This window comes from Leucopleurus acutus (assembly GCF_964270905.1).
Source record: "Leucopleurus acutus genome assembly, chromosome: 2".
NCBI lineage: Eukaryota > Metazoa > Chordata > Mammalia > Artiodactyla > Delphinidae > Leucopleurus > Leucopleurus acutus.
In genome coordinates, this window is record NC_139143.1 from 65,513,229 (window position 1) to 65,527,290 (window position 14,062).

The 14,062-nt window shown below is 46.5% G+C and overlaps 1 protein-coding gene across 1 annotated transcript; it reads right to left on the reverse strand.

Moving 5' to 3' along the window:
• Positions 1-239: 239 nt before the first annotated feature.
• Positions 240-14,062, reverse strand: METTL13 (methyltransferase 13, eEF1A N-terminus and K55). Its single transcript, XM_082832870.1, has 8 exons — positions 13,664-14,062; positions 11,513-12,272; positions 10,037-10,236; positions 8,384-8,579; positions 5,716-5,883; positions 4,191-4,406; positions 1,865-1,996; positions 240-650 (listed from the first exon to the last, which is right to left on the reverse strand). Exons 1-8 carry the CDS (start codon positions 13,814-13,816, stop codon positions 376-378), a joined length of 2,100 nt encoding a protein of 699 aa, XP_082688996.1. The 5' UTR covers positions 13,817-14,062; the 3' UTR covers positions 240-375.

The window sequence follows — 14,062 nt, forward strand, 5'->3', positions numbered from 1 at the left end:
GACCAAGAGAAGGAGAAAGCAAAGCAAACCAGCAATCGCATTTGATTGTCTCCGGTCCTAAGGAGCTTGGGGCATGCTCGTTAAGGCATAACACCTGAAGGGGGCTCCAGCAGGGACTCCTACTCAAGGACACAGTAAAGGAAGTGAAGGCAATCAACCCAAGCAGTACTGAAGAAGACAGGATGGAAAGGACTTTTTTATTTTCCCAGATCTTCAGGCAACCTCACCAAGCAGGAGGTCGCATGCAGGTGAGTATGAAACTAAGAAAAATACAGGCTTAAAAAGTATTGTGCATTATATTTCTTCAATCTCTGGTAGGCCAGGAGCCCAAGGTCAGTCTGGCAGGAAGCTGAGAGGACTGCCTGGTCCTGACAATCACACAATCTTCACAGTTTTGAGCATGTCTGACAGGACGTACGTGTCATCCCAGCCCTTTCCAGGCTTCCTCAGGGTTTGCTCCAAGGCCTGGGCCATTTCCAGCAGCTCTGGCGTGGCAAGTTTCCGCTCAGGGTGCGGCTGACAGAACAGGATCTCGTTTACTTCACCCTCAATTCGCCGGACATACAGGAGGGGGAACACTGCCTTGAGCCCAGCCAGCACTGAGTCCTTTAGCCCTAGGTCTCGGCACACGAGGTTGAGGATAAAGACACCTGTAGGGTGGGGAGGAAAGGGTCAGAATGACTGGTTCAGGGGACACGTTGGAGACAGGGTTCAGCTCTGAGGAATATAGCCATTCCTGCCCCAGGGAGGCTGGTGGACCAAAGAACACACCTACAGCGGCAGTGACTTTGCAGAGAACACACAGCATACAAAGGCAGGAAGAGAAAAGCGTGGGGGATGTGTGAACCATGAGAAAACTTCAAGCTAATTTCTTGCTCTTTTGTGCTGCTAACAAATGTTACCATTCTCCATGCTTCAGTTTCACAAAGGATTGCTTTGAGAAAGAAGTAATTAATACCCCCAAGTAAGAATGTAGCAATTCCACAGAGAGATTATGTACTTGACATATATATCACATGCCTTCACTGGTGACAATTAAGGGTTCTAAATCAACTCTGTTCACCACAGTACCTTAGCCAAATCAAAATACCTGGGAGGCAGTGAACATAAGGATTAAGAGCTCCAGCTTTCAAATCACAAGAATCAGGGTTGGAGCCCTAGCTCTTATCTTGTGTCACCTTGGCAAGTCTCTACTTCAGTTTCCTCATCTGAAAACAGGCTGCTATGAAGATGAAATCACATACTGCCCAGTCCAGGGCACGTGGGAAGAATTCAAATGGTCACTAGCGCCCCATGCTGGTGGGGATGTGAATTGCTACGACTACTTTGTAACTGTGTGGCAGCATCTACAAAAACTGAACATATGCATAATCTGTGATCCAGCAATTATAGCCCTACATCTATGTCCAAAGACCTGCACACACATTTCACCAAAAAGCATCTACTAGAACGTTAATGGCAACACTTCTTATAAAAGCCCCAAATAGGAAACAACCCAAATGCCAAAAGCAGAATGGAGAAATAAATTGTGTATCACCCAGTGTCAACACAACACTATGGGTGAATCTCACAAACATCATGCTGAGTGAAAGAAACAGAGAACATTCCGTATGGGCAAAACTAAGCTGTGCTGATAGAAGTGAAGACAGTGGTTATCCTTGAGAGGACAAGTTACTGAAAGGAGGTAAGAGGTGGACTGCTGGGGCACTGGCAATGTTTGGTGTTTGGTGCTGGTAAATGAATATGTTCAATTTGGGGAAATCGATCAAGGTACACACTTATGATACATGCATTTTTCATTAAAAAGAAAAATTTCCTTAAAGGGCCCATCCCTTCTCCCTCCCCAACCTTCTGTTCTTCCTACCTTCAGGAGTCAAGATGCTTTTGACCTTCTGAAGGAAAGGCTGGGCCACAAACGCTGGGGGTGGACAACTCATTCCCAGGGTTGGGTCCTTACTGTCCACATCAAACATTATGACATCGTAGTGACGTTGTGCTGGGAAAGAGAAGCAAACGAGTCTTTGTCTCTGCTGGATAAAATAACACCATTTACATTCCTCCACCACATCTCCTCCGTGGTGGACACAGGTGGCTAAGTCAGAAGGATGGCATGGAGGATGTGGTTTGCTTATAAGGGCACTAATGTCACAGTCCAGAGGAGACACGTCATCAGCGTTCTGCCGTGAGTACTCCACGTCTAAGATGGAGCCTTCATCTCACCTTCTTCCTCCACATTTTAAAGCCCTTTCCACAGACACACACTACCGGGGTCCACTCCAGCAGGAGTACTGCTTGGTTAAGAGTCCATCTATACCAATGATTTTCAATCCTGACAGACCATTAGAGTCAAATGGGAAAATTCTAAAGATTCAGAGAACCTGGGCTCCACTCCTAATCAACAGAGTTAAAACCCTGGGGTGGTAAGGAACAGATGGGAGGGGAGATGGGAAGCCTCCGGTGTACTTTTCTTAAGCTCCCCAGGTGATTCGAAATATAGTCAGAGTTGAGAACCATTGATCTAGACAAAGCAGCTGCCTCTGCCTTTAAGGGCTGACCCTGCAAATGGTAACTTTAACTTAACTCTGGAAACAGCATATGTTGCCTCCTAGGAGAAAGTGTTCTCAATTAAAGTTAGCATATCTTTTCTAGCTGCTTGAACAATTACTGGCTCAAGAAAGAACTGATTTTGCTCAATGAGTGAGAAAGAACTGACCATGAATCTGATCCACTCCTTACCATAATGTTAGTTTTTACAAGGGGTAGGCCTGCGATAGTAATGATGTGTTTTGGGCAAACTTCGAGACAGTGCTAATGATTATTCAATACGTATTTACTTAGGACTACAGCATGTCCATCACTGTTCACAGCACAGATCTGATTTTGGTTTCTTCAAGAGCAGAACATGTTGGCTCATCAAAGCCCAAGGACAACCAAGGCCCACATTTGTGGCACTGAGCCCTCCAACAATCCGAAAGGTTGTTGTTAAGACGAAGGCCAGGGCTGTTCAAAACTGACTTAGAGGTAATAACAACAGCAGCACATCATGGATTGAGTACCTACCATGTGCCTGGCACTGTTTTATGTGCTTCACATGTATCAGCCCTGGGCCCCCAGACTGGTCCCAGCCTCAGAGAGTGAACCTGTGAAACTCTGATAGAGTTAAGTTCAGTTTGCTATTACATAAGACAGCATCTGTCCATCCCAGCACCAAAACACTTACCCCAGGCAACCCGTTTTGCCACACCCTTCCTGGAAGATACTCTAACCCAGCGAGAACCAGAGCATCTATTATAGAATGAGCAGACCTGGAAGGGTGTGTGGCCTGGGCTCCCCAGGTTCACGTAGGACTGAACCAACCTAACTGAATTCTCCCTGAGGGGCTCATGTTCTTCAAAGCATCAGTCATCAGAAGCCTACATATTAAGCTGCAGAAGGATCAGGGGAGCTATTGTAAAACATTAATATGCCTTTTGTCCAAGTCTGGGATACAAATTATTATAGCAAAATGGAGCCTTAATTCCAGTAGCAGCAAGGCTACTGGAATTCCCACTAACACCTGCATCATGGTTTAACCTCAGCACTACTGACATTTGGGCTAGATAATTCTTTATCATCAGTGGCTGTCCTATGCATTGTAGGATGTTGAGCAGCACCCTTGGTCTCGACCCACTAGATGCCAGAAACACCCGTACCTAATGGTTACAACAAAAAAGTGCCTGCGGACATTGTCCCTGAGGTTTAGAACCACTCATCTACATGAACGCTGTTTTGCTCTGTTTCTGGCTTCACCTCTAGCTGAAAGATTTACAAAACAACTTCCCAACACACACCCGCAACGTGCCTTCCCCTTTTCCTCACTCAGATACAGATTCTGGGTTTCTTGGGATGATGAGAAAGTGGCAAGGTTACAGGGTCAGAAGAGATTCAGAAGGGAAGCCCACTCGTTTGTTAGCGTCATTAGGGCAGGAAACGGTCTGTTTTGCTTGTTGCCATAGCCCAACCCCTAAGAGTACTGAGCATGTGGTTGACACTCTATATTTACTGAATAACTATCAACAAATGAATGAACAAACGAACTGGGATGATGCGGATGCTGCCCTCTCAGAGATGAGTTCTAGAGGCCTTTGCAGGCCTGACAACCTTGGATCAATCCTCCCTCAACACCCCTCCAAATTCTCCAATAGCAGTACCTTCTTCTTCTGCCAGGCTGGTAATATAGTCCAGGCCATCTGCGATGTGGACCTTCATACGGTCGCTCTGGGAGAAGCCAAACCACTGAGTGGCCACTTGCAACATGGAGGGGTCGATCTCCACAGCATCGATGCAGGACTTTGGGAAATGATCGTGGACAAAAAGGGGGAGGCTGCCCCCACCCAGGCCTACCACCAACAATCCCAGTGGGGTTTCTGTAATAAAGAATAAAAGCATCGTTTTACTACCTGCTCACTGTAAAGTTTTGTACCACACTTGGGGAGGGCGAAAGAGGGAGTCAGATTGTTGGTGCTACCCAGGGGAAACAAGATTTAGAGACCTGGCCTCCCTTGTCTCTTTCTAGAAACTCGGGAGTCAATTTAACATCTGAAAACTCAACCCTGGCCTCACAATCCTTCCTTTACTAGATCCAGAAGATGAACCAGTGTATTATTATTATGGCCCCTTAAAGATCCCAAAGCACTCAGCTGACATTATAGCAATAACCCCCACCATAAGCATTATTAAACCCCCCTAGGAAACGGGAGGGACAATGGCCAACATCTTGTTTATGATCACAGGGAATGTAGATGTGATGCCCTCTGCTCAGCTTTCAACTCAAAGGACACACTGCCTTCTCAGACACAGCCACCAAGTGAGGGCAATCCACCCAAGTTCCAGAAACCACAGGAAAACAAAGGCCCAAATCCTACACACAAGCACAGAAAAACCACAGCAACCACAGGGGATGAAAGGAAGGTAGGAAAAAAGAAAGAATCACCAAAAGGAGACAGGCCCTGAGGATTAAATGGAAGACCTGAGACTCTAGGGACATACATCAACACCAAGATAGATCAAATGTACAGCGTGTTCCAGTAAGACATGCTTAGGGACTTTGGGTGAAGACAGTTACAAGAGTAGACAGAATCATGAACATTTTTGCTACTGTGGTCAGATCCAAATCTATTATTAGTGATAAGGCTATGACAGTACTACCTATACTATGTTTTGTTTTTTTTTAAGTAGAAATTCAAGATAGAATTACATCTAGTACTCAAATAATGCATCACCGAAAAGCCAGAAATTCTCCTAAAGTGCACAGGTATATTTCTCCAGAGATGTGATTTTTAAATATTCCATCTGGTTACATGGGTAAATGCATGTGCAAAAATTCATCAAGCTGAACAACTTAAGATCTGTATACTTTACAGATCTCATTGAATGTATTTTATACATTAACTTTTTAAACTGAGTATAGTTTATTTACACTGATTTTTTAAATAAATGAACAGAGGAAAAAAATTTAGGTATCAGCACATGTAGGTGTTTCAAACAATTTGAGTTTGAAGGAAAAGTTATTTGGATGTTCATGAATGTAGAAGATGGTTGGGAATAAGAAAGACATGACTATATGTGCATCTGTTGGTCTATAATCATGGTTCTTAAACTGCAAGGCAGCTGACACTGATTACCTCTGTAATCTTACATGTTCCCTCCTGTGGAAGGCAGTGGCGACCCCCTCACCTAGGAGCAGCTCCGGATTTCTCAGCAGGGCAAGGCCGGCAATCATGGCTTTATGGTGTTCACAGCACAGGTAACTCTTATCAATGGACTGCCCCGGAGCTGCAGGGAGGTCTTCTGGAGTATCAGCAGGCCGCTGCTTCTTCTTGTCCTTTTTCCGTTTCTTCTGGGCTAGATCACAGACAGAGATGGATGAAGTCATATGCGTGGTACACTACTCCTTGGAAAGTAAGGCACACCAGCAGCAGTATGCTGCAACTGGTTTGATGAGACTCGAGAACCCAATTGTGAAATATGCAGGAATTTTGTGAACTGGTTGACATGTTGGTGGCTTGAAATCTGGCCATGGTGGCCATTTTTATGCCACAGAAATTGGCAAACAGTGCATATCATGGCTTTTTTCCCCAAAGAGACGGTTGTTAAATATTTAACATACACCAGAGAGTCAGAAAAGGGAAGTGGCAAAGAAACACCCCAAAACTCAGAACATTGGGAAAACTCAAGTGAGGAGTACTAGTACCTCTCCTCTGGGAAATATAAAGCCACTAACAGGTGAGAAGTTTATTCATCAGTTCTTTTAGGGGAAAAAGGACTTAGTTTCCAACTACCTCCTCTATGCCAATTACTATACTAGGACTTTTACTCTTGTAGCTTTGAAACAACCCTATATCAATGCTCTTATTCTAATTCTTGGCAGATGGAAAGACTGAAGATCTGAAGAGTTATTAATTAGGCCCAAATCAGTAGGCAATGCAGCCAGGATTTGAACCTGGGACTACTTGTCTGCAGTAGAAAGCTATCACCTTTCTACTACATCACACAGACAGTAATTCATACCACCCCATTGGACAAGGACATCACAAATGTTCACAGAAGGGGGGAAATCGTACAAAAGGCCCCTCTACTCTCCCTCTACCTACTCGCTCAACTGCTCCAGGAGAGAGTGAACAGATGGCTCTGGGGTTTCCCTAGGGACCAGCTGCACCATTGGGCACTGTAATGTAAGTGGCAGCATGCTTTTCAGAGATGTTAAATTGCTTTTTAACACATTCTTCTTCTTGCTCACCAATACTTCCATGAGGGAAATCATTCCCCTAAGAATTAAGTGATACTAAGAAGGCTTGATAACAGTGGGGAAAAAAACCAAAACCCAAATTGGAGGGCAAAATGTTCTTTGAAGCACTTTTACTGAGCTCTCAGTGAGATGAAACTGAACCAACCTGCAGCCCAAGTGACCCAATGACAGCACAGGAACCCAACAAATATGGGTGCACATGACCAGGGGACACCCCTCAAGAGGAGACCATCCTGCTGAGAATAACCTGATCCTGAGCTGTGGGCAAACCCATGACCTCATGAGGTTGTGAATTCTCTCTTTTCACCCTCCTTCCAGATGGCCTTGCCAACAGGACAGCATCATCAGGCAAAGGGAATGACTGGCAATCAGGAGAGCCGATTTCAGATTCCAAGCCTGACTCTCTGTGCCTCTAAAGGGAAGTTATACTGGAGAAGCGGTAGGGAGGAATATTTTTCTACTCTATACATGTGATCTGTGATTGATTACAATGAGTAAGTATTACTTTTATAATACAAACATATAATGCCCCAAGAAAATAAACAAACGATTGCTCTCCCCATTAGTGGGTGTTTCTGAGCAGCACCTGGGAGACCACTTAAAAGAGAACATGGTGGGGGGCTTCCCTGGTGGCACAGTGGTTAAGAATCCGCCTGCCAATGCAGGGGACACGGGTTTGATCCCTGGTCCGGGAAGATCCCACATGCCGCGGAGCAACTAAGCCCGTGTGCCACAACTACTGAGCCTTGCACTCTAGAGCCCGCGCGCCTAAAGCCCGTGCTCTGCATCAAGAGAGGCCACCGCAATGAGAAGCCCAGGCACCACAACGAAGAGTAGCCTCCGCTCACCACAGCTAGAGAAAGCCCACGCACAGCAACGAAGACCCAACACAGCCAAAAATAATAAATTAATTAATTAATTTAAAAAAAAGAGAGAACATGGTAGAGATCTACCCTGTTGACGCCTGTAGCCACATGCCACTTGTGGCCACTTAAATTTAAATGTAAGTTCATCAGAATTAAAAAAGATTAAAGATTCAGTTCCTTAGTCACACGGGCCATGTTCCTAGTGCTCGGTAGCCACATATGGTTCATGGCTGCCACCCCGGGCAGCTAACTGGGTATTAAACATTTCCTTCACTGCAGAAAGTTCTACCAGACTAGGTGACCTCTAGGGCACCCACCAACTGTACAACCCTCTAAAACAGGTGCTAGGAGGTGGCCCCATGGAGGAGGGCAGGCCTACTGAATTAACATACAGACGTATATGGAGCAACTTGTAAAACACGTGGTCTTTGAACTGCAGGCATTAAAGTGATTATCACATTTGTCTGGTAAACCACCACCCCGGCTCCTTATCACTGCAGAGTCAGGCTTTGCTCAAGAACAGAACATTGACCTCCCTTCCTTCTGTTCATGGCCACTCACACCCTAAGACCCCAGATGATAAGAGGACAACCCACAGAGCCGTGTGCCTCTAGTCACAGGTATCCGGGTCTGTCCTACAGCTCCGCCAAGCTCCCAGGTCTTTCTGACCACCCCAAATTGTCCATACCACATCCACGTGGGCCCCACCACTGTGCCCACGACACCTCACCTCTGTGAGACACATCCTTCAGCAGCCTGGCTTCTGACTGCACCACGTTCCTGTTGCTGAGGAAGATCAGCCGCCGAAAGTAGCGCTTGTCATCCCCCTGCACATCCTCGATGACGTAGTCACCGCTCAAAGGGCTGCAGTCCTGGTGCTGAACAGTCCGGACCCCGATGTCCCCACCAACAGACAGGAAGGGTACCTGAAGGAAGAGCAGAGATGTGGTGAAAACACCAGCTCAACTGAGAAATACGAGAAATTATAATCCCTTCCCTTTGTGTGTATGTGAAGAATCCCCGCACCAAGGTTCTGAGCAGCAACAACTCCGAAGATTTGCCATTTTGTTAAAGTATTCTTCTGGGGCGTTTGACTAGATCTCAAAAGGTTTAACTGACCTTTTTGAAAACCAACTGAACAACTAAAGATTCCCCAAACCATTCGTGAAATGCAGTTGGTTCTCCACAAGAAAAATATGAGTTTGTCAACAGTAATCCTTAAAAGGACTTTCAACAGTCCAAGACAATGAAAGCTAGAAGGAAGCCTCATGAAGGGACTAGAATCATGAGAGAAGGAATCTGAATGGGGATAAAGATATCAAAATCCATGGGGAAAGTAACCACTCCAAATTTGGCGAAGTGTCTCCCTTCCCCCAGTTATTCTCAACTTTTTTCTCCATTCTTCTAAACAGAAGAAAAAATTAGGAGGAAAAACTACATTTTCCCCTAAACTTTTCCACTCCCTTCCCAACCTTCACATTTATTTATTTTTAAAGAGTTACAAGAGCATTTAATAATCATGAGGGACTCCTGACTTTGCAGAGATGTAGGAGATGTAGGCACTGTTGAGAGAAAGTCACAAACGAGCCTCCCCACAGGATCTGGGTCTCTCTGATGGGACACCAACCCCAAAGTCTTCCAGAAAGCACCAAATACATATTCATCTGTAAGCACAAGCCAGCCTAGCGGGCAGAACCACAGGCTGGGAACCCAGGAGCCTTGGTTCTTCTTTTCAGTTCTGTTACTACAGCATCAAGCTTCCAGGTACCTTGTCTTTCCCACCTATCAAGAAGGATAAACTCCTTTCTATAAAGCCCTTGCAATAAAGTCACCTATCAATTACCCTGTCTTGTGAGCAGGATAGTACAAGACAGATGGCGTCAACTGATAATACCATATCACCATTTTGGCAAAAACCTTCAGTTTCCTTCCCAGTGGAACATCAGACCAGCAATGTTAATATCCTGAAAATTAAGCTGAGCTGTTTTGGCCCTTTCCCATTCTACCTCACATAATGATGGTTCTAAGAAGCAAAATGGCCAAGGAAATCCTGCACAAAGTGAGTTAGGAGAAATACAGCCTGAGTAAGCTGCAGTGTGCAGAGCTGGAGCCTGCAGGGTGGAGAGCACTTCCTTCATGCCATCCGAGTGGCCCCACAGGCACACATGCTACTGGGGTTCTCAATAAGGGCAACCGCTCACCTTCCACTCACTGCCTGGGACATAACTTCTGCTCACTTAGCTCTCAGCTGCTGACATGCCCTCCAGGAACAGACTAGGGTCACAGACCCTAGTCCTAGCTTCTGCTAAGATACCCTCTGCCTTCCTGGTTACTAATATGACTTCTCCAGAGACCCTGAAAGCTGCTACCAAAGCTTTGTTACCTGCTGCTGGGCGGGCATCCCGGCCGGGGCCAGCTCCATGACTCTGGCTGACAGCTCGGCCTGGATGCTGTCCATGCCTTCGTACTGCTGACCTCGGTGAAGGGCCACTGTGATCAGCCTCCTGAAGCCCGCACTGGCTGCCAGCTGCTTCCGGCCCTCCTCCATGCCAAAGAGCCACTCGGTCTCCCGACCCTGGGGGACTGGAAAGAGGCATTTGTTGACAGGGAGTCCTGGGAAAAGTTCAAGCCCACAACCAATATGCCCTACGTGGGAAAGAGCCAGCCCCTACCCAAGCCCAGCAACCCTTCCAACTGTGACCTACTGAGGGGCTATCAATCCCCAGTCAACAATGTCCACAGCAAAGCTGCCATCAGACCCATGGCAGGACCCAGCGTGGAAAAGTGTGAGCGTGTATGTAAGGGGAGGGAGGCAAGTACCTAGTGCAAGAAAAATAGCAATAATGCTAACACTTCTTAATGCCAGGCATTATTACAAGCAGTTCACAAACAGAAACTAATCAAATCCTCACAACAGCCCAAGATGCAGGGAGTATTATTATTATTCCCATTTTATAAATGAGGAAATTAAGACACAGAAGTTACATTATTTGCCCAAGTTCACAGAGCTCGTAACTGGCGAAGCTAGGGCTCAACCCCAGGCAGTCCAGCCCCAGACTCCATGCTCGTATCCTCTGTGCTATTAGTTCTAACAGGTGCACAGTTAGGATAAGGCAATACTTGGAAAAATGGATTTGATGTCAGGGAACAAATTACCAGCATGATGTATCACCACCTCACGTTTGTCTAGAATATTCTACTTTGGAAGCACTTCCTCATACTACCTCTTTTGATCATTACTAAGGTGAATCTGGTATCATTTACCCCTTTCAATAATAACACTAACATCTGTAAAACTTATCATGTGCCAGGCACCATTCAAAGAGCTTTTACACTTCTCACAATTACACAGTTAAGATCTCACTTTCTAGATGAAGAAACAGAGGCACAGAAAGAACACTACCTTGTCCAATACCACCAGGAAGCGACTGAGCCAGGACTGGAAACAAAATAGTCTGGTTCCAGAGCTCACTTTTTTAGCTACTACTCTGTACTGCCTCTGAATTCAGCAGAGACGCACAGAAACTTCCCCAGGTCACACAGCTTACAGGCTACAAGGCTGGGACTCCCGGTTGCTTCCACTACTCCTTGTTACAAAGTGACTAACATCTCTACAAAGGCGTGACCTGCCTAAATGTATCTATATTACTTCAAGCCTTTGCAATGGAAGATGAGAAGAAATAAACCTCAAATCCAAGCAGGCAGCTCCCCCTTCCTCATGCCTTGGCCAGTCTAACCTCTTCAAGCACCGCCCCCTGCAAGATAAAACCAGCCAAGGCATACCCATCCGCCAAAGCCCCAGCCCCAGCCCCTGCAAGCCAGCCCCCTCCAGGGAAGAGAGGGAGCAATCCCAACTCACTGATGAAAATGGCAAAATGACTGTCCCGCGATGGTTTCACAGTGGGGCTGTCCACCACGTGGAGGGTGTAGCGTGGCTCCCCCGTGTCCCCACTGCACAAGTCCAGAGACACACTCCCCAGCCCGGCCTTGCGGTACAGCTGGCTGCACAGCCAGGCATACTGCTGCCGCTCCCGCACCGCCTCAGCCAGCCGCTCGGCACTCTCCAGCCGCACAGGCTTGCCCTGCTCCTGAGCACACAGCTCAAAGATCTGAAGGGCAGAGCCAGGGACCGGCCTGAACTTGGTCATGATGAAGGCAAAGACAGGCAAGGAGAACCGAGGCTCTGCTTCCAACAGCTGGTCTTGGCTGTTGGCCACCTGGTGCACCCTCACCATCCACCCCTCCCGAGAGAAGTGACCCACTGCTTTCTTCAGGACGTGAGCCTGAGCCAGGGAGATGCAGAGGTAGCGACCGCCCACCTGCAGGACACGGCCAACCTCAGCCAGCATCCTGTCCACCTGCTGCAGGGTCTTCTCCTCCTCATCTGTCAGGACTGCGTCCAGGGTGCCCTTGTCCAACACCACCTGGAATGAGGCATCGGGAAACTCCATCTCTGTCATGTCCATCTTCAAGAAGCTCATCTGGGGCCGTCGGCTGGCATTGCGTTCCTTCATTTGCTTGATGACGACCTCACTGATGTCAATGTTCACTATATCCTGATAGCCCACGTCATACAGCTGCTCGCTTAGCTCTGAGTTTCCACACCCAATCACCAGCACCTAGCGGGGGGAAAGAAAACAAGATGGAGGTGATCAAGGCAAAGGAATGAGCTTCAGACACTTCAAGGAATCAAGTCTCACCCTGGCTGCTGTATGTTTTCAGAGGGCGAAGATGCTATGCCATGAGAGAGCACCATTACAAAGTGGATTCTAGGCTCCATCTTGAAACACCACTGATTAGAAGAACTCACTAGTAACAAACCACATTCCACTATAACAATGCAAGTTATGCAGAAACAAACTAACCGGCGTTGTTCTTTTCTCTGAATCAAGCGTTTATTAATCAACTGCAGGAATAAACTAATCATGGTTGTTCTTTTCTCTTAATCAAGAATTTATTATTTAAGAATTGATAGGAAGTCACAGAATCCAAATACAGTAGTTGTAACTGAAATCTCCTATTTGTTTCACTGTTGAAAACCTAGGTCTGGCATAATCCTATTCCACTCATGCCTTTGGCTCCAACTCACGATATTCTGCTATTTTCTGAAGCCAAACTTAAAACACAGGTTGCTGCCTCCCTCTCTGTGGAGGAATCTCCCATTGATCCTTCAAAATTCTGCCCTGATATCACCATCTCTGGAAAAGCACCGTACAATGACAAGTGCATAAGCTTTGGAGCTAGGTGGATCTAAGTTTAAATCCCCACACGACCACTTACTACATGTATGATCTTGGGCAAGAAACTGGCTCTCAGAGCCTCAGTTTCCTCATCTGTAGAATTCGTGTATTACCACTCACCTCAAGGTTTATTATGAGAACTCAATGACTGAGCAAACACACACACACACACATATACACAGCATAAGGTTTGACTCTTAAAGCTTCCTCCTCAAATCTTCATTTTCTACCCTTCTTTCTTCCCTACTTCCACCTCTATCAAACCTCCTATTACTGTACTTGGCACTTTTCACTTCTGGAACTTGCCCAGGATTTATATGTTAATACTCGTGTGGCTTAAGGGCTGAACACAGTGCCTGAAAGTCAGTGGGCCCACAACAACTATTTGATAACAGATTCATTTATCAGTAAAGCCACGGGTGCTGCCAGCACCCGTGCCAGGATGCACAGTGACAGAAAAGCACACTTTCCTCACTAGGAGGAGATGTCTAGGTTGCACTACTAAAGAAGTGAGGTTATTCTTAATAACCTCACTCATTCTTCCAGTGAGGTTACTAATTCAAGAAATGATCTGGGGGTGGAAGCTCTGTTATCTGAAAACCTTTAAAAGGATATTTTGTAATTACCTTTTAGCTAGAATGTTGCATGGAATCCTGAAAATATGGGCCTGTTTAGGGCCCCCCACGCCTGTCACCGTCTACCAAGTGCAGGATTTCTGTTATCAGTTCCTACTTTCCAGGGCACACACAGGGCCGCCAGGCCGCGCTTACCTTTTCCCTGGGCTTGATATATTTGTGCAGCAACCCGCACAGTTCCAGGTAGGTTCCATACCACTCGAAAGCTTTCTTTCCCCGCTGCTGGAAGAACTTCTCCCAATAGTCAATGGAGCCAAACTCCTTAGGGCTTTTAGGTAAGAGATTCATATTCCCACTGCTCGAGCTGCGTCTTCAAGACTCTCCTACTCCCTGTGCGGTACCATCCGAGGGGTTTCCCCACGCGCTGGTTCTGGAACACCGCAGCGGGAATTCTTTCCACGGACAAACAGCCACATTGACTTGTCCCTCACTCAAAACCCAAAGAGATGATCCTTACACGCCCACCGCACACGTAAGGCACTGAACCTAATAAACGCTCACCCCCTATTCCATCTCAAAGCCCCAGACCCATGT

Coding starts and splice junctions, on each gene's coding strand:
- METTL13 (XM_082832870.1), bottom strand. CDS start 13,816: ATGAATCTCTTACCTAAAAGCCCTAAGGAGTTTGGCTCCATTGACTAT. Junction 10,237..11,512: donor TCATTTTGCCATTTTCATCA/GTGAGTTGGGAT, acceptor GCCTCTTTCCAG/TCCCCCAGGGTCGGGAGACC. Junction 5,884..8,383: donor GAAGGATGTGTCTCACAGAG/GTGAGGTGTCGT, acceptor TCTGTGATCTAG/CCCAGAAGAAACGGAAAAAG.